Source organism: Morus notabilis, unplaced genomic scaffold, assembly GCF_000414095.1.
Source record: "Morus notabilis unplaced genomic scaffold, ASM41409v2 Scaffold156, whole genome shotgun sequence".
Taxonomy (NCBI): Eukaryota; Viridiplantae; Streptophyta; class Magnoliopsida; order Rosales; family Moraceae; genus Morus; species Morus notabilis.
In genome coordinates this window covers 501746-527447 of record NW_010361538.1, presented here as the reverse complement: position 1 = coordinate 527447, position 25702 = coordinate 501746, and the positions used below count along the sequence as shown (strand labels likewise).

The 25702-nt window shown below is 33.3% G+C and overlaps 3 protein-coding genes across 3 annotated transcripts; 1 reads left to right on the top strand and 2 right to left on the bottom strand.

The window, feature by feature from the left end:
- Nucleotides 1–2565: 2565 nt before the first annotated feature.
- On the bottom strand, nucleotides 2566–4390 carry LOC21406312 (pentatricopeptide repeat-containing protein At4g15720). Its single transcript, XM_010100003.2, has one exon. It carries the CDS (start codon nucleotides 4381–4383, stop codon nucleotides 2566–2568), a length of 1818 nt encoding a protein of 605 aa, XP_010098305.1. The 5' UTR covers nucleotides 4384–4390.
- A 2403-nt stretch (nucleotides 4391–6793) lies between these two features.
- LOC21406311 (protein SRG1) lies at nucleotides 6794–8562 on the top strand. Its single transcript, XM_010100002.2, has 4 exons — nucleotides 6794–7132; nucleotides 7220–7467; nucleotides 7571–7898; nucleotides 8005–8562. Exons 1-4 carry the CDS (start codon nucleotides 6872–6874, stop codon nucleotides 8263–8265), a joined length of 1098 nt encoding a protein of 365 aa, XP_010098304.1. The 5' UTR covers nucleotides 6794–6871; the 3' UTR covers nucleotides 8266–8562.
- A 4056-nt stretch (nucleotides 8563–12618) lies between these two features.
- LOC21406310 (cullin-1) lies at nucleotides 12619–18340 on the bottom strand. The gene is made up of 20 exons (XM_024166835.1): nucleotides 18155–18340; nucleotides 17521–17712; nucleotides 17294–17393; nucleotides 16770–16955; nucleotides 16527–16574; nucleotides 16245–16448; nucleotides 16085–16162; nucleotides 15895–15984; nucleotides 15713–15793; nucleotides 15530–15592; nucleotides 15227–15262; nucleotides 15053–15139; nucleotides 14819–14968; nucleotides 14678–14733; nucleotides 14433–14553; nucleotides 14184–14345; nucleotides 13936–14079; nucleotides 13567–13785; nucleotides 13324–13491; nucleotides 12619–13238 (listed from the first exon to the last, which is right to left on the bottom strand). Exons 2-20 carry the CDS (start codon nucleotides 17658–17660, stop codon nucleotides 13137–13139), a joined length of 2235 nt encoding a protein of 744 aa, XP_024022603.1. The 5' UTR covers nucleotides 17661–17712; nucleotides 18155–18340; the 3' UTR covers nucleotides 12619–13136.
- Nucleotides 18341–25702: the final 7362 nt, after the last annotated feature.

The window sequence follows — 25702 nt, the reverse complement described above, 5'->3', positions numbered from 1 at the left end:
ATCACCACGGGCATGGTTCGAAAGATTTGCAAGGGTTATGTCGGCTATGGGATATAAACAAAGCCAAAAAGATCACACACTGTTCATTAAACACTCTCCTTTAGGGGGAGTTACAACCCTTCTAGTGTATGTTGATGATATAATAGTAACAGGGAACGATGACAAGGAGAAATAGGTTTTGAGTCGATGTTTGGCTAAGGAATTTGACATCAAGACATTGGGTAGGTTGAAGTATTTTCTCAGGATTGAGGTTGCACACTTAAGGCAGGGAATTTTTATCTCCCAATAGAAGTATGTTACAGATCTTCTCAAGGAGACATGCAAGACTGCATGCAAACCAACAAGTACTCCTATTGACCCGAATCTCAAGCTTGGAACAACAGAAGATGATACTGCGGTAGACTGGAAAATGTATCAACGCTTGGTTGGAAGACTCATCTATCTTTCTCACATACGACCAGATATAGCATATGCAGCGAGTTCAATCAATTTATGCATAGTCCGAAGGAAGTTCATCTGCAAGCAGCTCACAGAGCACTTCATTATCATAAGAGAACACCAGGAAAGGGGATCTTATTCAAAAGGAATGGAGGATTGGTACTTGAAGCGCACACTGATGCTGATTATGTTGGATCTATTGTTGATAGGAGTTCAACTTCAGGATATTGCACCTTCCTTGGTGGGAACCTTGTGACCTGGAGAAGTAAGAAACAAGGTATGGTAGCCCGGTCGAGTACTGAGGCGGAATTTCGAGCAATGGCTCAGGGTATATGTGAACTGCTTTGGCTAAAGAACATTCTTAAATAGTTGAAGATTAAGTGGGACGGCCCTATGAGACTCTACTGCGACAACAAGTCTGCAATTAGCATAGCTCACAATCCGGTACAACATCACCGACATTGAGTCGACAGACACTATTAAAAAGAAGCTGGATAGTGGACTGATTTGTACGCTTTATGTGTCTACACATGATCAACTTGCTGATGTTCTAACAAAAGGGTTTGAGTAGCTCAGTTTTTCAGACTATTGTATCCAAGATGGGAATGTAAAATACCTATTCACCAGCTTGAGGGAGAGTAGGAAAATACGTGTAATTAATTGGTTAGCTAATTTAAGAAATTGTATTCTATTATAACCTAGGATTAGGCCTATACAGCTAAGTTTCCTTTTTCTGTTAGGAGTTCCCATAAATCATGGGATTTGACTTGGTAGTTTCTTAATTTAGTACTTGGTTGTTCCCATAAACATAAAGCTAACCTTTGCTGTAACATGGAGTAGTGAAAAAACGATTCTTCCGTTTAATCTTTGATATTTACTATTTTGTAAAGCAATGTAATGGAAAGTAGAAAAGTTGTGAAAAGAAAAGGAAAGGGGTAGGAAAGAGATGCCTGATTTCCTTTTTATTGTTTACTTGCTTATTAGAAAATGGAATTGGAAACAATCTAATTCCCTGTCCATTCCTCATGATAGCTTGATCACCAATGTCCTTGTGCATAAATGATATACAATTATTGGCTGAAAACTTAGTAAAGCTCTACAAATAATTTTATAGTTTATGCCAGTTATAGTTTTTTGAGTTTCCTCTCCAATCATCTGGACCCACATAATTTGTCTTCATGATTCTGTCAATAAACATATGAAAGGATGTTAAAAAAAAAAAAAAAGAGAGAGAGATACCCTTATTTTTCTTTTCATTCGTGGTAAATAAACACAACTCTAATTATAATTTGTTAGCGTGTTATGATGATAACTTCTTTATGTTTGCCACAGGTTAGTCGATGATCCAAGCAGGATCTTGATTTCTGGTAGTGGTGATTGATTGCAGATTCACAAATGGGCCCCCTTGCACGGGAGAGAGAGAGAAATTACCCTTATTTTTCTTTTCATTCGTGGTAAATAAACACAACTCTAATTATAATTTGTTAGCGTGTTATGATGATGACTTCTTTATGTTTGCCACAGATTAGTCGACGATCCAAGCAGGATCTTGATTTCTGGTAGTGGTGATTGATTGCAGATGCACAAATGGGCCCCTTGCACAACAATATTTCAGACTCTAAATTCTTTCTTAGTCCAAGTTAGCTATGATTCTTTTCTGAGGAGACCCTTTTTTTTCCTTATTTTTTATAATTATTTTCGCGTTTTTTTTTTCTCTCTTTTTGAATATATTGTATAAACGTGCATAATTCTTTGGTTCCAATGGTGATTGAAGCCATTGCCTTCAATAGCACATTATGATTATGCAATAAAAGTATGATTCTTTTGGTTGCTGAATTTATTCTTTTGTTACTGAATTTGTTCTTTTGACCACCCCACTCACACATCTTGGTTATATTAGGTTTGTTTGTCAGCCCTGTTCTCAATCTTTACTCCAAGTTCTTAATATGGCAAAATGTCAACCACAAGTTTCTGATTTCTTCTATGTATCAAACCCCAAAAATCAAATTCCCATAATTTTTTTTTTCTTTTCATTCTATAAACAAACAACTTGGTACGGAAAGGTCAATCTTGGAAATTTTTTCATTTGTAATTAGGGAACAAGGAAAATGTCAGAAAATGACATTTTTACCAAAAATCCCCGCAAATGCAATAGCCATTTGTGAAGTGATGAAACCTGTTATTATCTCTAACAATGAAATCCCTCTCTAAAATTTCACTAATAAGCTTGAAAGCCTCATGGCAGTCCCGACACATCCTTATATTCTTCATAATTCTAATTGTGGCACTTTTGGGTAAATTTATCAACCCAAAAGCCAAAGCCAATCTCTCACTATGCAAACCCAGTATTTCCTCCTCTGTTTCTTCATCTACATCCACAAAAACCAACCCTTTACCGCCTCCTACATACCCTCTTTCTTTCATTCTCTTTTCCAATTCCCTCAATAGATTCACCACCTCACTCCCTTGCTCACACCACAACACGTCTCCGGCAAAGAACACGTACGTCCAATCCTTGAAGTCGATCCAACTGCAGGCAGTTTCCTTGTGGACCCCACCACGCTTCATTTCGCGTTTAAGATCACGCACGCTGTCCCAGTCACCAGCTAACGCGTAAGTGTTTGACAATGTTACGTATGCACCCGCGACTTGTTGATTGGACTCTATAAGCTGTCGTCCGGCTTCAACCGCAATGTCTACCCTTCCAACAAGCCTACTGGCAGAAAGAAGCGTGCCCCACAACAGAGCCCCGGCATCACCTTCTGCCCGGATAGACTTTGCCACCCGGTAGGCCTCGTCAATCCGCCCGGCACGTCCCAACATGTCAACAAGACAAGTGTAGTGCTTTGTGTCGGGCAATATCCCATGTTTGGCATACATGAATTTCAAGTGTTTTAGGCCTTCATCAACCAGTCCTGAATGGCTGCAGGCATGCAAGACCCCGAGATAGGTGACATCACTCGGTTTTATTCCTCTTTCAAGCATTTCATCAAACAGTTCAAGGGCTAATTTGCCAAGGCCATACTTTGCCGCACTAAAGATCATCGATGTGTATGGAACCACGGAGGCGCACGAAACTTGCCTGAATATCTTGTAAGAGTAATCAAGACACCCGCATTTTCCATACATGTCAATAAGTGTGGTAGCAACCACCTCATTTGCATCATGGCTGCCGCGAATCACCGCACAGTGCGCGGCTTTTCCGGCAGCCAGCTTTCCCAAGCTTGCACAAGCATTGACAATGCTGGACAACATGAAATCATTCGGACGATCTCTCGTCAAGGAACTGAATTCCCGAAAAAGCTGGAGCGCCTCGTGGCCCCGGGCATTTTGGCCATACGTGGCAATCATCGTGGTCCACGAAACGACATTTCTACACCTCATTGCATCGAAAACCCGCCGAGCACCATCAACGTCATCGCACTTGCCGTACATGTCAACAAGCGTGGAGCACAGCACGAGGTTATTCCGAAGGCCACAAACCTCGACGCGAGCGTGGATTTCCTTGCCGGTCCTGAGGTTGGAAAGGACCGAACATGCTTTGATCGCGGTTGAAAACGTAAACTCGTTTGGCGGGACCGAGCACTCAGGCATTTCCCCGAACATCCGGAGGGCCGTTCTGGGCTGACCCAGGTCGATGTACCCGGCAATGACAGCGGTCCAAGAGACCACATTTGGTTCAGACATTTCGTCGAACAGGTTGCGTGCAAGGTCGATTTTACGCAATCTGACATAGCAGTTCAGGAGATGGTTGGCTGTGAAGGTGTGAGATAAAGAACCAGATTTGAGAATATGGGAATGGAGTGAAGATGCAACGATAAAGTTGTTGCAGTTTTGGAGGTTTCGGATGAGATGGGAATGGCCGTTGGTGTGGAAAAACGACAGGTTATTTTGGCGGGAAAGGAAGTTGGGGTTGAGGTTAGGGACGAGGCCTCTCCTCCTCATCTGTGGGTTGTCGTTTTCCGGTTGTCGTTTTCGTTCAAGTCTTTATAAAGGTCGGATAGGAGCATTTTGGTAATACTACTGCCTCTGCCAACTAGCTGTTATGTTTTTTATATAATATAATGGAAGACCTTTACAACAATAAAAATAATTGAAGCTATAATTTCTGAGTAATCCTAAAAGAAAATAACCTTTATGAAGCTTTTTCATTTTTTGGGAAACTTCAATGTTTATTTCAAGTTGATCGCACAACATAAATTTATCTTGGATCTAAAAATTGCTTTTCACTAAATACTTTACAAGTTGATGTGATTATCATTTAGACTAGGGATGTCAATCGTGCCGGCCCGACCTGTTTAAATTAGGTCTAAACGTGTCTCGTGCCTTGTGCGGGTCAATCCATTTATTTATCGTGTCGTGTTAGGCCTATCCCGTTTAATTTTTGTAGCATCAAGCTTGGCTCACGGCCCATTTATATGTAGACCGTACCCTTAATGGCATTGGTCGTGCTCGTGTTTTTATCGTGCTCTTAAGATGCTTTTGTCATGCCACATAGCATATTTAAAACAAATACAAAGAAATAAGCTTTTAACATAATGAAAACATTAAAGTCTTAACAAAAGAAAGCATATCATTAATTAAAAAAATTACCTCATTCAAAATTTTACCAAACAAAACCCACTAGAATAAAATCTTGATAAAGAAAACTTCTTAATAAAACATATATTTTTATGATATGTAAAATATATTAATAAAATTAGTTTTATACTTCATCTTTATTAATTGAGCTATTATTGTACTTTTAACGTGCCCGTGCTCTTAGCGTGCCGTGTCCTTAACATGCTTTGTGTCTAAAAATTGTGTCAAGTTCAACCCATTTAATAAACGGAATGGACAATACCCATTTAATAATCGTGTCTGATCACCCACTTTTTAACGTGCCGTGCTCATGTCGGTCCATCAAAGCCCGGCCCATTTTGACATCTCTAGTTTAGGAGACGTTTGATTCATAGATTAAAATCATAAGATTAAAACTATTTTTGATTTACGTGTATTTTTTGTGAAAAAAAATACTGTAGTGAATCATGAACCATGATTCGAATCGGGATATGAATCCTTCAACCAAACAACCTCTAAACTTGTAGCCATGATTCATCAAGCAATTTTACCACCGAGCGGTCCTCACTGCATAATGTTTCACTAATCACCATCAATCAAGGTACAATTTGACTGGTGGTTTAGTAGCACCTTTTTTTTTTTTTTTTTGCATGGCGAATATGCTAACCAAAGGTGTGATGACAATATCAAATAAAATTGGTTGTCTGTATATACATATACACATATACATATATATATATATATATATATATATATCTGTGTAAAACAGGCAAACGGGGAGGAGGAAGAGGAGGGGGGCCATTGGACAGAAGCATGATGATAAGTTGATAACTACATTAGAATTGGTCTGTAGAAGTGCAGACATCTATTTAGCAATTGGGAATGGCCCCTACCAGGACCACTAAAATAAGTCTGCCACAAGAGACAATTGAATATACCAAGTACCATTATTGTTGGATTCCTATTCACCCTTTTGTGAAACATTTTCAAGGATATTTTTACGGTAGGTTTTGAAAACATGAACTATCAGTCCTTTTTTTTTTTTTGTTATTAACCGTCATATCTTAATAAGTGATTATCTATTATATATATTTTTTCACTTTAACATGATTTTAACTAAATTTAAAGGTCAAAAAATAAGAAGTTTTACAGTAAAAGGACCTAAATTTTAAAACAAATAAAAATAAAAACCATTTCTTCACATAATCAGTCAACATAGATGATGATGATATCACACACAACAAAAAATTAGAAAAAAAGACGATAATAAAAGCAGAAAAGCAGAAATGATTTGAACTATAAGACGATAATAAAATTAAAATACATGCAGTGTGTTTCATGCTAAAAGCCCAATGAAGAAAATCTCTTATTTATTTCACATCATCATTCCATATAGTTGATGATATCACACACAACTAAAATGAAATATATATATATATATATATATATGCAATGATAATAAAAGCATAAATGATTCAAACTATATTGAGTGTGTGAGAGAAAGAGGAAAAACATGCAGTGTGTGTGTCATGCTAAAAACCCAATAAAAGTGCATCATTTTGTTTGATCAACTAGCCTTCATTGATGCGTCAATTCATAAAGTGTATGATGTGGGACCAAAACAGTGTCATAATTGAAAAAGAATAAAGAAAGAAAAAAAAATGCTCAACAAAGGAAAGGCCAGGAGAAAAGAGGGGGAAGAAAAAGAAAAAAAGAAAATCTAAGTTGAATAAAGTACCTACCTAGTGGCTTCATGTATGCTTTTCTGCCTCTATAAATAGAGACTTTCCCAATACAACTAGAGCCATCAAATATCACTTGTAAGCCTCGTTGCATAAAAACAATTTACCTCTATTTTCCGTTTCCAATTTCCATGGCCCCAGTCCCCATTTCTCCCCTCAAAATTGGGCATATAGATGATGTCCAAGAACTTAGAAAATCCAAGTCCAAAATCCCTGAAAGATTTCTGAGGGACATAACTGAGAGGCCAACTCTGGTCACTCCTGAATCCTCATCATCACTTAGTGACATTCCCATCATAGATTTCTCCAAGCTTTCAAAAGGAAACAAAGATGAACTTGTTAGTGAGCTTGTGCGGCTTTTGACCGCCTGCGAGGAGTGGGGATTTTTTCAGGTAGAAAATTGCATTTTGTTCATGTTTACTTGCCTTAAAAAAAAGACATGGTTTATGAAACAAAACTAATCTCTTTCACCATTTTAGGTGATAAACCATGGAATTGAGCTCAGTTTGTTGGACAAAATGGAGAAGGTGGCCAAGGAGTTTTTCATGTTACCTTTCGCGGAGAAGCAGAAGTATCCGATGGCCCCCGGGACGGTTCAGGGATATGGGCAGGCTTTTGTTTTCTCAGAGGACCAAAAGCTAGATTGGTGCAACATGTTTGCTCTTGGGGTTGAGCCAAAGTTTATGAGGAACCCAAAACTCTGGCCAACAAAGCCTGAAAACTTCAGGTAAATGGTGAAAACTTTGCTTTCAAGTTATGTCAAAACTCTTTTGGTGTTTTTTAAGAGTATCAAAATTTTTTACTTACTTCTTTTTTCCTCATTTGGTCAGTGAAACTGTTGAGGCTTATTCAAGCGAAGTAAGGAAATTGTGCCAAAGTCTACTGAAATACATAGGCATGACTCTTGGCCTAAAAGGGGATGTACTTAATGAGATGTTTGGTGTGGCTGTGCAAGCTGTAAGGATGAACTACTACCCTCCATGTTCTAGACCTGACCTTGTTTTGGGCCTAAGCCCACATTCAGATGGAAGTGCTCTTACAGTTTTGCAAGAAAGAAAAGGAAGCTCAATAGGACTCCAAATCCTCAAAGACAACAGATGGGTGTCAGTTCAGCCAATCCCAAATGCACTTGTTATAAACATTGGGGACACCATAGAAGTGAGACACACATTTTTGGCTTCATTGCTTCATTTTTTAAACATGGAAATATACATACATACATATATATATATATATATATCATTTCTTTACTTGAATATTTCAGGTTCTTACAAATGGAAAGTACAAGAGTGTGGAACACAGAGCAGTGACTCACAAGCACAAGGACCGTCTCTCGATCGTCACCTTCTACGCTCCGAGCTACGAAATCGAGCTTGGCCCGATGCCCGAACTGGTGGATGAAAACAACACATGCAAGTTTAGAAGATACAACCATGGGGAGTACAGTAAGCACTATGTGACAAACAAGTTGCAAGGCAAGAAGACACTGGAGTTTGCCAAGATTCAAACCAACAACTCAAACTAAGCCCCACTTACTCTCACCCCATGTTGAAATTCCCATCATTAGCAACTAGCATCATTCATATATATACTTACATATATATATATATATATATATGTATGTATGTATGTATATGAGGAAAAATAGAATGTTTTATTAGACTTTTTTATTTTTATTTTTAGTTCTCTCAATCTTGTAAGTAGGAAAGATAGGGGTTGAGGGGTTTGCTTATGTCAAAGTAGAGCCTTAAATTATTGGTATTGGGCAGTACTGTATGGATGTAACCAATTAATGAAGCTTGTGGGGTCTTTGTGCTTATAAGGCTTTTCTCTTGTCGAATTCTGTTTATTTTGCATCAATTATAAGCGATAAGGGTAAAATATATAAGTTTCACGTCTTTTAAATATAAATATAACTACAGCATATAAGAATATTAGGTCACTCCACTTAAATAAGTTAAGTGTAATTTATCTCTCATTTCACTTTTTAAATTTTAATTTGATATCAGAGTCCATTGCTTAAATGAGCCGGGTCGATCCATCAATATACAAACTTAGTGACTCTTAACAGAACATCATCTTATAGGGGCGTTTTAAGAGTAGTCTAAATACAAACATAACTACAGCCATATAAAGATATTATGTCACTCTACTTAAACAGATTAACATTTTAAGATGAAAATCTAATATCTAAAGTGTAATTCTTCTCTCTCACTTTTCTTTTCAATCTCCCCATAAGCTCTAATAGTAAGCTTCACAAAAACAAGAATCAAACAGAAAAGTTTTTGTCACTTTTTAATTGTTTTTCCCCTCTCTTTGATTCCTAGTGTAGAAAGAAGCGTTTGATATACAATCTTTTGCAGAATCTAACACTGCCCACCACCACCACCACACTACAACAACATGTTTCTGAATAGATAAAAAAACTTTGAAAATGGACGCACAAAATCAATAGGTTCTCCATTGTTCACGGGAAAAGTTTGGAGCCCTTTTTCTCGGTGGTGGGAGAAAAGATGAGGCCCCAATTACATATGAATACATATACATATAGGCCCTGTTTGGTGTGCAGGATTAAGGGGGATTTGATAGGATTAAATTTAATATTGTGTTTGGTGCACATTTTTAAAGGACTGAATTAGATAAACTTTTTATGCAGTTCATACCCTCTTAGAAGGGGATGTTCCTATCCCCCTACTGGAGCATGGGATAATATTTTAATAAAGCATATTGTGAAAAAACTAGGAACTTATTTGTAAATTTTTATAAAATTTAGGGTCTAATTGTAATTTTACAAAAGACGAGGGCCAAATTGCAATTTTTATATGAGTAAAATATTTTAAAAAATTATATTTTTGCCCATCAAGTTTTAAATTACAATTTGATCCCAAACTTTAAATTTTTTTTACAAAAATACCCTTATCTAATAACACAACACCAAACATGAAATTGGGTTAAACTAAGATCTAATCCTATACTTTCCCATACATTTCAATCAATTACCCTAAACTATACTCTTTTATCTTGCGCACCAAATAGGATATGATATATATTAGATATATATATATATATATATATTGCTTGTTCTTATTATTGGATTCAAGAGAAGCACCAAGTTAAAGCAAACTAGTGAGTAAGTTATGGGTATTTGCTGAGTGTAAGCTGAAGTGACATTTTGAGTGGTGGCAAGAAGTAGAGCACAAAGCAAAGCTCAATCATTGATGACATTAGATTTGAGCTATTTTAAGTGGAGTGACCCTCCTCAAAGTTCACTACACAAACTATAATAATGATTTCCAAGGAAAAAAAAATAAAAAATAAAATAAATAATGCAAATATAAGTAACAACAAGTTTTGTTTTTGAGCCTAAATCAAGTAACAACAAATTTAGAAAAGTAACAGACGGTGCAATTAGACTAATGAAATGTGGATTTTTGAACCGTCAAACATGGCCTCTCTACAATTTGAAAATAAATAATAAAAGTTAGCAAAATGAATGATGATGCAATTAGTTCAGTGGAAATAAAAAAAGAAGCGACAAAAAAAAAAAAAAAAATGAGAATGCATTACGCCATTTAGCATGGCTTTTTAATTACCTTTTACTTCCACAAAACCGTCAGCAAAGAAGAATCAGTTTCCACTTTCTACAATTGTTTTTTCTTCGCTGTAATTGTTAGTCGAGAATCGGTACTATAATTTAACATTAACAAGACAAGATGACATAATCAACTAGTACATTGGATTTTTGCAATGTTCATATTCTCTTTCTTTCATCACAAAAAAAAAAAAAAAAAAGATTATACCTAGTCACATAATGACAAAAATACATGTACAAAGTTGAAGCCTCATTATGCTGTTATTGACTTCTCATAGATTTTTCAGTAAATGCGTACACTGAAAAACCCCAAAAAAAAAAAAAAAAAAAAAAAAAAAAAAAAAAAAAAACACTACATGTGGGATAAACACAAAGTTTACTTTTGTTGACTCATTCACGACTTACTTGACATTTGGGAATCCACTAAAAACAACAAAAAAAAAAAAGGAAAAAAAGAAAAGGAGAGTGCTAACGCAACGCAAGTGTCAGCTGTTCTTAACTTTGCTATGACAATCAGAATTATTGGAACGGCACCAAATTCCTGCCCAACTCACAACTTTGAAGAAACCCCCTTTTTTTTTTTTTTTTTCTTTCTTTCTTTTTTGTTTTCGCTTGGGGATTTTGAGGAAGGTGATATAAGCAAAAATGGGTCCCAGAATCCAAGTCTAACGAACTTCATAAGTTGCAAATGCCAAACGTGATTAATAAACAATTAGAAAACAAAAGGTAATGCCATCATTAGAAGAGTTGAGATGAGACAAGTGTGAAGTAGGGGGGGACAATAATTGGCGTCCGTTCAAGCAATTGCTGGTCTTTTCTTTGCGAGTTGGGCATGCAAAGAGAGCCGTTAATTTTGCTTCTTTCACTTCCTTTCCCAACCCCATTCTGCCCAATTTGTCATGTTGTGTTCATCATGCACTTTCATTTCATGTCTTGGCCTTGCAAGTCCATAAATGATAATCTCATTTCTTCTTTTTCTTTATATATATGTGCGTGTGTGTATATATACACATGTATATATATATATATATATGTGTGTGTGTATATATGTAGCCAAATTTGACCCTTTTAATCAACTATACTTTTAACTCAACATTTATACATGTTTTGTCACGAGTAAACCCCATTTCGTCCAATGTTTCTACAAAAATTTTTTTTTTTTTTTTTTTTTTTTTTTTTTTTTTTTAAGGATGTGTTCGTGTTTACTTGAATTCTTTTTAGGAATTTTTATGATGCCAGAGAAAAATTCTGGCATCACGTCGGAAATACGATACTTTATACATGTTAAAAATGGTAGAATTTTAACCGTTTATTTTACCGATTTAAGTTTAAAATTTGAGTTTTATTATAATAAAAAGCTCTAAAAAATAATCACATTTAACTTTTTTATTACAATAAAAAATTCTCATAAAAAATCACATCTCAACTCAAATTAAAAACTCAAACCAATAAACTTTTAATTCGACATTTATACAATAATCTCGTCAATTTTTAAAGAAACACGATAATTTGTACATTGTAAAAGTTCACAGTACTGTGAAGGCATCGTGAAAAGACCCTTTCTTTTACCCCCTGGGAGAGTTTGATGCGTGTAAAAATAGTTAAGAAAGCTCTTAAATTTCAACGTGACCAATGATTGCAAATCTTTACTGAAAGCTACTTCCAAGTTTATCCATTTGTTATTATTTTCAAGGGAAAAAAGAGACGTGCCTAACCGTTGAAGTATCTTACAATACAATAAAATACAATAAAAGAGACAAAGCCCATCTCTATGGGGCTGCCACTTAGCTCTTTTTTTTTTAACTTTCTTTTTTAAATTTTTTTTCATTTTAATTTTTTGTGAGTTTTTTTAAAATACTTTTTCACTTTACATCTATTTAAGTAAGTTTTTCATGTGTTTTTATTTTATTTTTAATTAGTTAAAATAATTATCTTTAAACGTGTCTCAACTTAATTCTTTTCATTAATTATTATCTTTATATATATTTTTTTTAAAATAAATTTAACAATCCATAAATAGTTGTATAAATAAATTTTTTATTATTTAATAAATAATAAACTCTTCAAATTCGTGCGGAACACGTTATTAAAACTTATACTTTAAATAGTGGGACTTTGGAAGATTTTTAATACTTTCGGTCCCTTTAATCTTTTCAGAAAGTGACAGTTTTATAGTCTTTTGAATCGGTCTAAAAGTTATTTTTAAAGACTAAATTCTCGTGGTGCTAAGTGCTAATAACGTGCGTTCTAAGCATTTGAACTTCATAAAATAACACTACCAATGCATCTGCAAATGGCTCATTTATCTTGTTCATCACATTAAGCAAAGAAGGTGAGAGTTACCATGAAAATATGACACGGCACACAAAAAGGCATAAACGGGGTAGGCATTCAAATACTACAAACCATTCCAATACCTAATAGATTTTTAATTCACCACTGGAGTAATATTACCACATTTCCTTTCACTTTCAGTGGGTCAAAGAAAAAAAAAAAAGAAAGAAATAACAAAGCATGCAGGGATTAAGTCATGATACATGAGGGCGGGTCTCACTGAAGCACCGGACCACATCAATTACAATTTTTTTCCAATTCATGGATCTATAATTCTTGCCCGTATCAGGCTCCAAAGGCAAAATGTACAAGCATTCACCGCGCCTGCTTCTAAGGAATCGCAAAAGGGGGGGCACTCATACGCTGGATTATAAACCCCACTTCCACCATGAAACGACCATCTTTTTCGCGCTGATTCCGGAAGCGATAGTCATCAGTTTATTTGGCAACAAGGAATCATCAAGGCCATATCATGCCAAGTATCTGAACATGTTCGGGTTATCTTTGTCTCTTTCCAGATAGTCTCGGGTGATCAGATCTTCAATCCGCTTTTTAATAGCCTTGAAGTCAGGCTGCAACAGTAATTTAATCAATGCCACAGGATTAGAACACAAGTAAAAATATGATATGCACGACTAGTTGCTGAACTATACAAACCTTGAACATGCGACCCAACTGCTCAACACACTCCATGACTAATTGCTGATGACCCAAAACTTTACGACTCTTCATGATGCGTACAATCGAGGCATCAATGGCATACCGTCTGTCCTTGTCAACATCCTCAATTACTTTCTTTTTCTCATCAACTGGAGGGAGAGGGATCTGTACGTTTAACAAAATGATTTGAGAGAGAGAGAGAGAGAGAGAGAGAGAGAGAGAGAGAGAATATCTACCCACCTTGATCCTCCTCATCTTGTCCGTAAACTTTGAGTTGAACTCAAAGTGATCGGTGGGCGAGATGGTTTTCGTACTTGGCTCCTTGTTGAGAATTTTGTACTTGGCGCATGACAAGGAATGGAGCAGTCTAACAACATCATCATCACCCAGGTTTAACTGAGTCATTATTTCTGAGTAACTCAATCTATCTGAGGAATTGAATAGCAACAAGGCAGAGGCCTAAAAAAACAAAACAAAACAAAACAAAACAAACAAACAAAAAATGAAAAGAGAAAAGAAAACCATCTTAGAATAACGAAACCACCATCTAAAAGTCTATGAAACAATCAAATGAGGAAGCATGTCAAGACTAAGGAATTTTGAACTAACCTGATACGTTGTCACAATCAGCTCCATGGTTTTGGGTTCAAATTTCCCACTGATATTACAAATTCCTAGGGAATATATCCATGTAAGTTTTCTGTGCTTTGTTTTTGTCTGGTAGAATTCCCTGAAAACTTCGACACACTTAACCTGAGAAAAGAGAGAGGGGGGGAAAAAAAAGCTAATAAAACTCTCCAAGAATTAAGCTTACAAGGTTAAGAAGAGGTGAAGGAAGATGAGACACTGACACATACCATCTCAGCTGGAAGGTTGAGGTCAAAAGACTTGTAACTTGGCCAGAAGCCAGTAGTCAGTACTGTAACCGTCAAATCAATCCCTGGATTTGCATGAGGATTGGTACTTAGATACTCCTCAAAATTGGTTTGGTTTTCCTTTGCTAAAGTCAAGTCCGTCACCTACGAGAGGAAAGTAGCATTTTTTAGATACCTTCTTTAAGATACTTGCAAACAATATTATCTTGTAAAAAGCCTATAGCAACTGACCATTCCCTCCATCTTTGAAGTGAACTGTCCTCCACACTGTTGTTTCAGTTTTGTCAAAATACATCTCTCATGGTCATCGTTTGCGCTCTTGTCAAAAAGAAGGCGTCGGGCAAGCTTTTTCCTGTCAGCCGTGGACATAGATCAGTAATCTAATATCTACTAATTTCAGGTGAAGTATCAAAAAATTATAACCTTATTATCCAAAATAAAGAAACAAATAAAAAGAAAAGGACTACAAGCATTACCTATAGAACTCTGCAAAGAGATCCTTGTCACTAATATAGGCAAGCAGCTTTACAACCTGACAATTAATTAAAAGTCAATAGCTAAATCCTCACGTCTATGGAAGTTAAATATATTACTAACAAATCAAAAATTCTGAAAACCTTTTCCAGAGTCTCCTCGATGGCTTCGTCACTCAGTTTCTCACTTCCACCTTTCTTCAGAATGTTATCACAGAAAGTGGCAAGCAGTTCTGCACTTGAGCTTCCAGCAACACCCTTGTTGCAGAAGACCTCAAAAGCTTCCTTAAGGGCCTGTGGGAGGGGAAAACAAGATGAGATAATATACAGAAGTCAGCAGTGACGAGTGCATTTTTCAAGCCACTTCCATATGCAAACCTTGTGAAAAAGTGTATGGTTTTGAAAGCAGTCATTCACGTATGCTAGATACTTGTCGTGTAGCTCGATGACCTTTCTGACAAAAACCTGAAGATCAAGCCACGTTAGTCTATGCTTGAAACAAGCAGTCTCATCAAAATATAATACTTTACAGAAAAGAGACCAAAGAGTTACCTGCTCTTGTAAACCAACCACATCCTTCTTCTCTGCCTGTGGACAAAATAATCAGCATTCAACAAAATCAATTGTTAGTGACCAGGGCATTAACCACTAATCGACACATAATGATGGAACGAATGAAACCACAAAAGAAAGCAAAACGTGTTCATTAACATGAAGAGCAGAACTCAGTTCAAGAGAATCGAGAATTTTTAACAACCACAACTTGAGATTTCCACAATGATACATTAGTGGGGGATATATACTTTTAGAGATACCAAATTGCAGAAACTAGTTAAAGAGAATCAAGACACCGACCTTCTTGTTGCTTGCTGCATCTTCAGCCTGTTTAACTAGCGTCATTCCTTCAGCAGTGACATGCTGCAGTGTAGATAAGAGAATGTCATATAATACTTTACAAAAAAGAGACCAAAGAGAGAATATAATTTAACTCAAATCCCTTTTTAACCCAGGAAAACAGTTCACAAGTAAAGGGCAAACCTGTTTAAATATATTTGAAACGGGATCCAAGCCTCGAGGTATCTTAGAAAAGAGCCTGAACATCCTAGACAAATCCCCCACCTTTTAAACAGCCAAAAAAAGAAAGAAAGATAATAACTAGTCAATTTACTGATGTCTACAATCTAAGGTACAATTATTAAAATGTTTGAAACCAAGTAAACCTTATCATCTCGCAGCAATGCATGGCATCCAGAGTGCTCTTTCTCAAGTAGCTGTGTTGCATATACGGACAACAACTCATGTTGAACTTTCTACAAAAAACTCATGACACCAAAAGGTCAGATTATCCAAACATCCTCGCCCACGAACTAACTTCACCCAAAAGAATGATTAATATAATGAATTACAAACCTCCAACAGCTTTGGCTCACTACTAGAGTGCAAGTAATGAGAAACCCTCTCTTTCTCCCTTCTTAAACATTCCTCTGCCTGGAATTTCAAATTTCAGAAATTATTCAATATAGACAAATATTGCATTTTACCAGATAGAGCACAAGCAAAAGAAGCTTACTTTCAGCATATAATCTGGACAAGAATCTTCTAGGATCCAATTTGAAGCTTTTCGAGAATAATAAGCTGCAGTATCTTTAAGCATGGTTGCTTCAAAATCATTCTCATAGTGGTCCATTTGCCCCATTCCAATCTCAACAAATATATCTAAGACATTCTTTAGCAAAGCTCGGTCTATCTGCTCTCCTTCACGTTCCTGGTCAATCTGATTAAAAGAATTTATCAAACCTCTTTTGACCAAAGCCAGATTAAACCACATAAGTTAAGCGAAATGCAGACATACCAGAGAAATCACAGCATCCCTAACTTTTGCATTCAATTCCTGGTAGACCTGAGAATGAGAATACACGTGCCCATGATATCACAGTTTGATTTTTATTAAAAAGAGGTGAAGGAAACAATAGAGTACATTTCTGGCTAGAAGGATTAAGAAAAAGGATGGGGGACTGTTGATAAAAACTAAAAAAATAACACAAGGAAGGACAAAATGGTTACTTTCAGGACTAAGGACTGAGTCATGACTTACCAGATCACGGAAACAGGTGAGGCCAACCTCATTAAGGGGTGGAAGCGACCTCCGAGCGATAAAGTATCGGTCAAGGTAATAGAAGAAACGAGAGAGCCACCTAACCATGATTTTATGGTTTGCCCATCTTTTCACAAGTTCTCTCAACATAAACTCATCATGTTTTTCTCTTAACGAGGGCAGAACCTGAGTTAAAGAAGAAAATTCAAGCTTAACATCTTAGAATAGCTAAAAGAAAGTTTGTTCTCTAAATTTCCAACAAAGGTAAACATTAGTGAACTCATAAATTCAAGCGCGCTTTTCATAGGATAATTGTCAATTGCAGCAAGCACTCATAAATTCAAGCGTGCTTTTCATGGGATAGAAGTACAAATTGTTAATTGCAGCAAACACGTTTTGGAACTTCTTAAGCTCCAAAGAATGCATTTCACACTTCTTAAGGTTAGGACAACTAATCAAATTTGATCCTCGAAAAATGAACAAAAATGCATGTAAAGGAAGCAAATATGTAAAATGTTCCTCACTGTTGAAGTAATATACTCTTCAAATGATTCACGGTATTTGTCATACAGCTGCTGGGAGTAGTCATGTGGGGGCTTTTGAGTGCACATATTATAGATCGTTCTGCAAATGATATTAAGGACAACACATCTCCACATAAAGTTGAAATTCAGAAAAAACAACCAAATGGGATTAATTAAGAATCAAAGAAAAACAAAAAACCAGAAAGCATATCAAAGAAAATGGATACGTGTAAAGCATCATGTAGTCCTCGGAGCTGAACTGCGGCTCCGGCAGTCCTTCTAGAATGTTCTTCAGCTTGGTGATTCCCTTCTGCATAAACTCCCATCCTTGTTCTAGGTCAATCGTCTTTCGTTCATTCATCGTCATTTCGTCAACTTCTAATCAATCAATTATCACAATCCCAAAGTCAAATCTGCATCTGCATAATGAGAAAACAACCGTACCCAAACGATTACTCAAACTTGAAGCTCATAACAATGTAAACGTTCAACAGAACACTTCAGCAAATTTCCTATCTTTATCGCTAGAACCTGACGCCAACGAACCGAAGACCCTAAACTCCTGTTTGGCAACCGAGAAAACAAGTAGGTAATGCAAGATATATCAACAGAAAACGACTCCCAAAGATTCCATCCAACGGTTTCTAGGCAATCAAGAAACCCTCAAGATCCCAAAAATCCCAGAAAATCAGCCTCCAAAAGCGAAGCACCCCACTATAAAGATAAAAAATTCAAGCTCGAAAACAACAAAATCAAGAACAACCAAAGGATCGACAATCACCGAGCAGCTAATGATGAAGCAAATCAAGGAGAAGTGAAATGAAATGAAAACAAAAGAAAAGAAAAGAAAACGAAAAATACCTGATTCCGAATGATGAAGGAAGCGAATTGCAGAGAAAGGAAGGTGCGAAGAAAACCCTAGCGATGATGAAGCGCAGATGAAGAGGAAAACGAGGACGACGAGCTCCCAAAGAGCATCGATGGAGAATTTGATTTTTTTTTTTTAATTTTTTTTCTGCGGAGCAAAAAGGTCTTTGGAGTTGAGATCAGATGTGGACTCTTTTGGATTTCGAGTCCTATATTATTTCCTTTTCTTTAATAATTATTATTTTTCTTTGTTCTGTTTATTTTGATACTTTTTATTAAGAAGAACTGTTTGTTTTTTATTTATTTATGAAAATTGCTAATTGTTTTTTGAATTTCACCAATTTTTATTCAAAAAGAAAAAACTACCAATTATTATAGGCAGAACGAACCACTAATTATTTTTATTGTTTCTCCTTTCATCTTTTTCTTAGTTTTATTTTCTTTAGAATTCACTGTTTTTTGTTATATTTATTTTGCTCACGTGTATTTTTCCTTAATGAAGGTTCTCTCTCTCTCTTTTTTTTTTTTTTTGCTAAAAAGGTTTCACCTTTTCTTTTAATCCAAGGCAATGGGACATCAACTTAATTTTGTTTTATACAAAAAAAAAAAACTTAATTTAGTAGGTCTTTCAAAAAATATATAATAATTTGGAGAGGATTCTTTTCAGAAAAAATTTGTATTTCGGTAACTAATTAATATGAGAGTTAATCAAGTACATAAATATGGATTCGGATCACGTTCTCTCAAGAAAAAAATTTGTATTTCTGTTACTAACCCCGTTCACTTCGTTGATTCGAATTTAAAATTTAAGTTTTTCTACAATAAAAAGCTCTCACAAACAATCACATCTAACTTTTTTACTACAATAAAAAGCTCTCACATAAAGTCACATCTCAACTCGAATTCTAAACTCAAATCAGCAAAGTGAACGGGACATTAATTAAGTATATGATACGGATTCAAATTATGTGGCTAGAAAATATAGTTCCAACCGTATGAGCTGAGAACAATAATAGAAAAAGCTGTATCACTAAATAGCGTTAAATGATTTAACTTGAAAAATGAAATCAAATGCCGTGTTTAAAATTGATCTCATTTTTGTTTTTTACGTTTTTCAAGAAAGAAAAATAAAAACGTTTCTAAAACGGCGTTTGGCGCAATAAAGACAAAAAACAGAAATGAAAACGATTTTTTGGTTTAGTGTAAAATGAGAGAGAAATGAAAAACTACTTTTAGTCGTTTTTTATTTTTTGTTTTCGTTTTCTCATCCCTCGAGTAAAAGAGAGACATTAATAGATTTTTTACACTGAAAATAATCTCTTGATAAACTATCAAACGCATTTTTAAAAATAATTTATGTCTAAGATTAAAAACGTTTTTATTTTTACTTTCATAAAAAAATAAAATTATTTTGGAACAAATTCCAAAATAATTTGAGTTTTTAATTTGAGTTGAGATGTGACTTTATGTGAGAGTTTTTTATTGTAGCAAAAAAGTTAGATGTGACTGTTTCTGAGAGTTTTTTACTGTAACAAAACTCAAATTTTAAACTCAAATCAATAAAATGAACGGGGCCTAAGAATAAGAAGTAAGAAGTCAATGCAAACAACAATAAAAAACTAAACAACACGGAAAAAACAACAATCAAAGGAATGACAATGATTCGAACGACATTGAATTTGAGAAAAGAGACGGTTGATATAAGAAACAACAAGAATAAGTAAAAATAATATTAGCTCTTTCTTATCAAAATAACAATAATAATAATAGGGAAAATCAGATAAATGATTTTTTTATCACTTTTTTTTAATAAATGGCCGAACAATTTTTATTTTAGATGACCGTTTTTTTTAGAAGTCAATTAGATGATTGACCGATTCATTAATGTAATTTACCAATGATTTATTTTTTATTTTACTAAAAGGATCGTTTTGTTTACCGGAGTCAATCAGTAATTGACCTATGACAATTAGTTATTGACCACAGTTAATCAGTGATAGAGCCACGATATTAGTGATTAATTGATTCATTATAAATTTATCAATGATTTATTATTAATAAATCTAATAATTTATTGATTAAAATTGATTAATTACTAATTTATTTTAGTTAATTATTAATTGATTTTGATTAATAATAAAGAATCATCGAATTAATCAACGATAAACTTTAATCAATCATTGATAGATAGTTAAATCAATCAGTTATTGACCGCTAAATCAATCAGTAATTGACCACTATGCTAATAAAAATGGTCATTTTTACAATTTTACAAAATTTCGACCATTTATGATAAAAATCTTTCAAAAATACTATTTGTGATGAAATAATAATAATAATAATAATAATAATAATAATAATAATAATAAAAGAGTGTCTCTTGTAGCATTAAAAAAATGAACTATCAATAATTCTTCACTTTCAATCATTAAATTTGTGTTAAAAATTATATGTTTCACATATTTTTTGAATCATCGATCTAAAAGAAACTAATTCTACTAGTGGAGTGGAGAGATTTTACTGGAAAAGTCTCTAATAATAAGAGAAATAATAACAATAACAGCAACAGTTGACAAATGACAGCATTCATGGAACAACAATTAAGCAAAAAGATAATGGAATAAAGCGTCAAAAAATGAAAGAAATGAAACAACAATAATTTTAGACCAAAAAAAGATTTCGAAAGAAGACAAACAGGGAAAAAAAAAATTTTAACAGCAATCTGGAAACGACTAAGACAAAGAACTAGTAAAAAAGTAACAACAAAAGTAAAAAGATGACAATCAATAAATCAATAAACAATTATCTATATATAAGAAATGACCATCCTAACTACTATTCACATACTTTTTCAATCAAAACGACGTCATTTTAATTAAAAATGCGTGAATAGTAACATTATTACTACAGTAATTTTTTTAAAAAAATTTTGCTCTCTAAGGTTTTTTGCCTTTCATTTTAGTTCCTTTTTTTTTATCTTTTTTTATATAAGAAATGATAATCTTAAGTACTATTCACGTACTTTTTCAACCAAAATGACGTCGTTTTGGTTGAAAACAAGTGAATAGTAATAGTGTTGCTGCATCAGTTTTTTTTAGCTTTCGAAGGTTTTTTTCCTTTTCATTTTAGTCCCTTTTTTATCCTTTTTTGGCTACTTATCCTAAATTTTTTTTTTAATTTTAGTTTCTTTTTAAGCTTTTATATGCTTTTAATAATCATCCGATAATAAAACTTAATACACGATTACTTTCTGTGCATAACACGTATTCTTCAACTAGTAAAAAAAACTAAAGCAAATAATAAGTAAAAAATAACAGTGAATTGAGAAGGAAACAGGAAACGACAAGTAAAAAACTAAGAATGAATTTGATCAGTCAATTAAAAAACACAACTGTAGAACAAAAAGAAAAAGGATTGGTAAAGGACAAAGAGAACAATATGGAAAACGACATGAGTTAATTACAAAAAGCAAACGGGCAAGACCATAAATAGAGACAATTGATTGGAGTTAATAAATAAAATAAAAAAACCTTCAAAAATGATGTTTTGAGAAAATTGATTGATTTTAAGAAAAAACGACAATTGAGGTGAATGCTAACAAAACATAATACGACAGTTGCGTAGAGAACGACAACAAGTAACAAAACAACAACTGTATATTTTTTTTTAAAAAAAGGAATAACAACAAATAGAAAACAGAGATGGTATCAACAGAAAGAGTGGATCCAACGGCAGCGACGATTCAAGGAATAACAGAAGAAATCATTTTTGCAGTTAATACTAAAAAAGATTAAATACAACAACAGCTTTAATAGAAACGGTGAGGTATGAAAAGATGACAACAATGAATGAGAATGATAAACGGCCCGTTTAATTCGCTGATTTAAGTTTTTAATTCGAGTTGAAATGTGATTTTATGTAAGAGCTTTTTATTGTAGTAAAAAAGTTAGATGTGACTGTTTTTTAGAGCTTTTTACTGTAGTAAAACTCGAATCGGTGAAATGAACGAAAATTCTGACAAACGACATTGCATAATAAACAATATGACAACTTATCGATCCATCCTAAGAGTTTAAGAGAAAGTTAGTGGGTATGGACTGAACAACAGATAATCATGAAGATAAATATTAGAAAATTTTATGTAGTATGGCACAAAAATCTAATAACTTTATATTTATGATATCTAGTCTTCTACATCTCTATCGATTAAAAAAAAAAACATATATTTTACAAGAATATTATCGGAGTCGGAGATGTCCAATCATGATCGTTGTCGAGAAGAAAAAATAATTTGGCAAGATATTTTTTCTGTTCAATCTGTAAGGGATATGAGAAAGTGTCATTGAATCCAATTCGCAATAATTAATCGGTTATTCACACTTTGCATATTAGATCGGTTATTTAACATGAGGGTCTCCTTGTAATAATAATTTTTAACTTAAAAGAGGGACCTAAACTAATATTGTAACGATAAATTATTAATAATTTTAAATATAATATCTTTTGTATTTTCCAGCAGAGTAAATAATAATAATTTTTCGAGTGCAAGAGGTTATTTTGTTTTTGTTTTTGTTTTCTTTTATAGTCTCACACAAAAATCTCATTAGGGTTAACTATAATTTGATTAGGATTAGAAGTGGTTCACTCTCAAGCCAAAATTTGTCTCAATTTTTACGATAAAATACTTTTTGTGATAACCAACATTGTCAGTACAAAAAATATAGCAAGTACGAACAATATGTTATGGACAAAAAGGGCTTAAAAAAACTCAACTTAAAATAACCAATGAACAAGAGCCAAGAACTTGAAACGAAAAGAAGAAAAAACAAAGCACACACATACTGGAGAGAAGGACACAAGGAACGAGAAAGAATACTACTGAAAATAAAAGGCTGAGCCCGTTTGGTTTATGGATTATAATCATGATATTATAACTATTTTTTATTTACGTGTATTTTTTGTGAGAGAAAATACTGTAGCGAACCATAAATCATGATTCGAATCAGAGAACGAATCCTCTAACCAAACGGAAATTAAACACCTTAATTAAGATTTTAGATCTGAAAACAACAAAGAAAACCTAACCGTTTTTAAATCTAAATTCCACAAAACAACCTTACTTGTTAGATATTGAAAATAATCTTCTATAAAATATTACTTGCAAAGTTGAAAATCTTGAAAATTAGCATTATTAATGAGTGTTGCTTCCGTTTCTAATAAAACTTTTTAGTTGAAGATTAATATTTCACTTTGAATTAATGTCATTTCTCAAATTATTAACTTATGCAATCTTCTTTTTTTTTCTATTTTCGAAGTATTTCACCACAATCCAGATAAAATTTCAAACAAAATAAAGTTTTGCAAGCATAAATATGCTAATAAAACATCGAGTACTGACTTTTATAATAAAAAATTGAACATTAAGAAGAACAATATTTATTGATACCGCATTTTATAATTAATATGTAATATTGCTAGTATATAATGTTGAAAAATAAATATACTTGTATATGTTGATATACTAGGCCTAATAAAAAAATATTCACATATAGTCTAAAATATTCACCTAAAGCCTCATATAGTCTAAAAAGTTGATATTGTCTTTGTCCTATGTCTTTCCTCCACCTGACCGATAAATTGATAAGAAAATCGCATTTCAATTTATGTACGTACCATGCGCTATTTCGAATATGTTCTTAACAAAGAGAAAGGAGAAAAATACTCGTTATAGTGTACAAGTCTCGATTTTTATTTTTTACTCTTAATTTATATATTTTTAGTTAAAAATTGTATTAATAAAAAAATATAAATTAAGAATAAGGAGTAAAAATCTAGACCCATAAACTCAGTAATTTTCTCTCTTAAGAAATCATTGTGAGATTACACGATATGCCTAATTATCTAGTACTGGACATAATTAGAACATTCTATCTAGTTGCAGGCATGCAAAGTAGTGAAGGCAAAGACTGTATATATATATATATATATATTTTTTATATATATATATATATATTAGGTTTAAACTTTGGCAACTTTGTATAAGTTGTTTCCTATAAGAGAGGATAATTAATTCATGGTCTTTATTATTATTATTTTTTTAAGGGATCATGATTTATTACTACTTAAGTCACGTGCATAGCACGTAAGGAATAACTTTATAAGTTTTGATCCCTTGTTAAAATATGTACATTTTTAGAAGTCAAGTTCATTAATTAGAGTGAGAGAGAAAAAAAGTACTTAAAAAATACATCGTAAGAATTAAAGTTATATAAGAGATTTAAAAAGATTTGTTTTAATAAAAAAATGAGAAAAAGAAATATTTTAAAGAAGGATATTGTAAAAAATATGAACCGTCAAAGAATATTAAGAGAGAAAAAGGCCATAGAAAAAAAAGAAGAAAAAATTTTTAAAAAAAATTAAAAAAGGAAAAGGAGGAAAAAATTTAAAAAAAAAATTAAAAAAAGAAAAGGAGGAAAATTTGAAAAAAAAAATAAATAAAAAAGAGAGAAGTTATATAGGAGTTTTTTTTTTTTAAATAAAAAACAGCTAAATAGTGACATAATTGAAAGGAATTATTTTAATTAAAAGAAAAAAATCAGTATTTTAATGATGGTTATTGTAAAAAAAAAATTGAACTGCCATAGAATATTAGAAACAAAAAACAAAAAAGTCAATAAATAAAAGATAAAACTTAAAAGAAGAAAAAGGGGGAAAGAGGAAAAGATGAAAAAAAAAAATTCAAAAAAAAATTTAAGAAGAAGAAGATGAAAAATAATGCACACATGTGGTCTCTGTAGGAGTTAAGTCCAAAAGGGGATTTGGCTCTTTTGATATATGGTAGATAATACATAGAAAAAATGAATTAAGTTGTAAAGGAAAAAGAAAAAAAAAATTAAGGAAGGACATATTAAAGTGAAATTATTTAATACAAAAAGATTATGTGTGCTAGAGAATATATATTAAAGATTAGATATTAGAGATAGGAAAAAAAGAGGCTAAATAAAGATTTAATAAAATAAGAAAAGAAAAAAAAAAAGGAAGGAAGAGGTACCGCTATGTGGCAGCATAAGAAAACAGTATGTATAGATTCATCGTAATAATATATGTTATCAAGATATGATTAGTAGATCAAATCTTAAAATTTATGAGTTTTGAATCTATAATTTTGATTTTATTACAGTATTTTTTTTTCATAAATAATTTGAATTTTAAAAAATTTCTATCAATGAGTTCTCTCATAGATTTAAATGGTTGAACTAAGGAATTAAATGGGCCCTTCTGTGATGAATTAGAATTCATTTTCTATTGATCAAATGATCGATTAATTAGTTGGAATTCATTTTTTTTTCTCAAATATGACTACAAAATACATCTGTCCTTTTAATGCTGATCATATTTAGGAACGGGGCTAAGAAACCTCATAATTATTGAAGTACTGTGTATTTCTTTTTCATTTCTCAACATCAACTATAGATCTAAACAATATATAAACTATATATCAATAATATTAACCCTTTCGGGAAAAAAGAAGCAAATATAGCA

Excerpts from the sequence above, each read along its gene's own strand:
- LOC21406310 (XM_024166835.1), bottom strand. The coding sequence starts at position 17,660 with ATGACGATGAATGAACGAAAGACGATTGACCTAGAACAAGGATGGGAG. Across the intron at positions 17,394-17,520 it reads GACTACATGATGCTTTACAC|AACGATCTATAATATGTGCA; the intron begins GTATCCATTTTC and ends TATCATTTGCAG. Across the intron at positions 15,593-15,712 it reads TTTCAAATATATTTAAACAG|CATGTCACTGCTGAAGGAAT; the intron begins GTTTGCCCTTTA and ends TCTACACTGCAG.
- LOC21406311 (XM_010100002.2), top strand. The coding sequence starts at position 6,872 with ATGGCCCCAGTCCCCATTTCTCCCCTCAAAATTGGGCATATAGATGAT. Across the intron at positions 7,133-7,219 it reads AGGAGTGGGGATTTTTTCAG|GTGATAAACCATGGAATTGA; the intron begins GTAGAAAATTGC and ends TCACCATTTTAG. Across the intron at positions 7,468-7,570 it reads ACAAAGCCTGAAAACTTCAG|TGAAACTGTTGAGGCTTATT; the intron begins GTAAATGGTGAA and ends TCATTTGGTCAG.
- LOC21406312 (XM_010100003.2), bottom strand. The coding sequence starts at position 4,383 with ATGAGGAGGAGAGGCCTCGTCCCTAACCTCAACCCCAACTTCCTTTCC.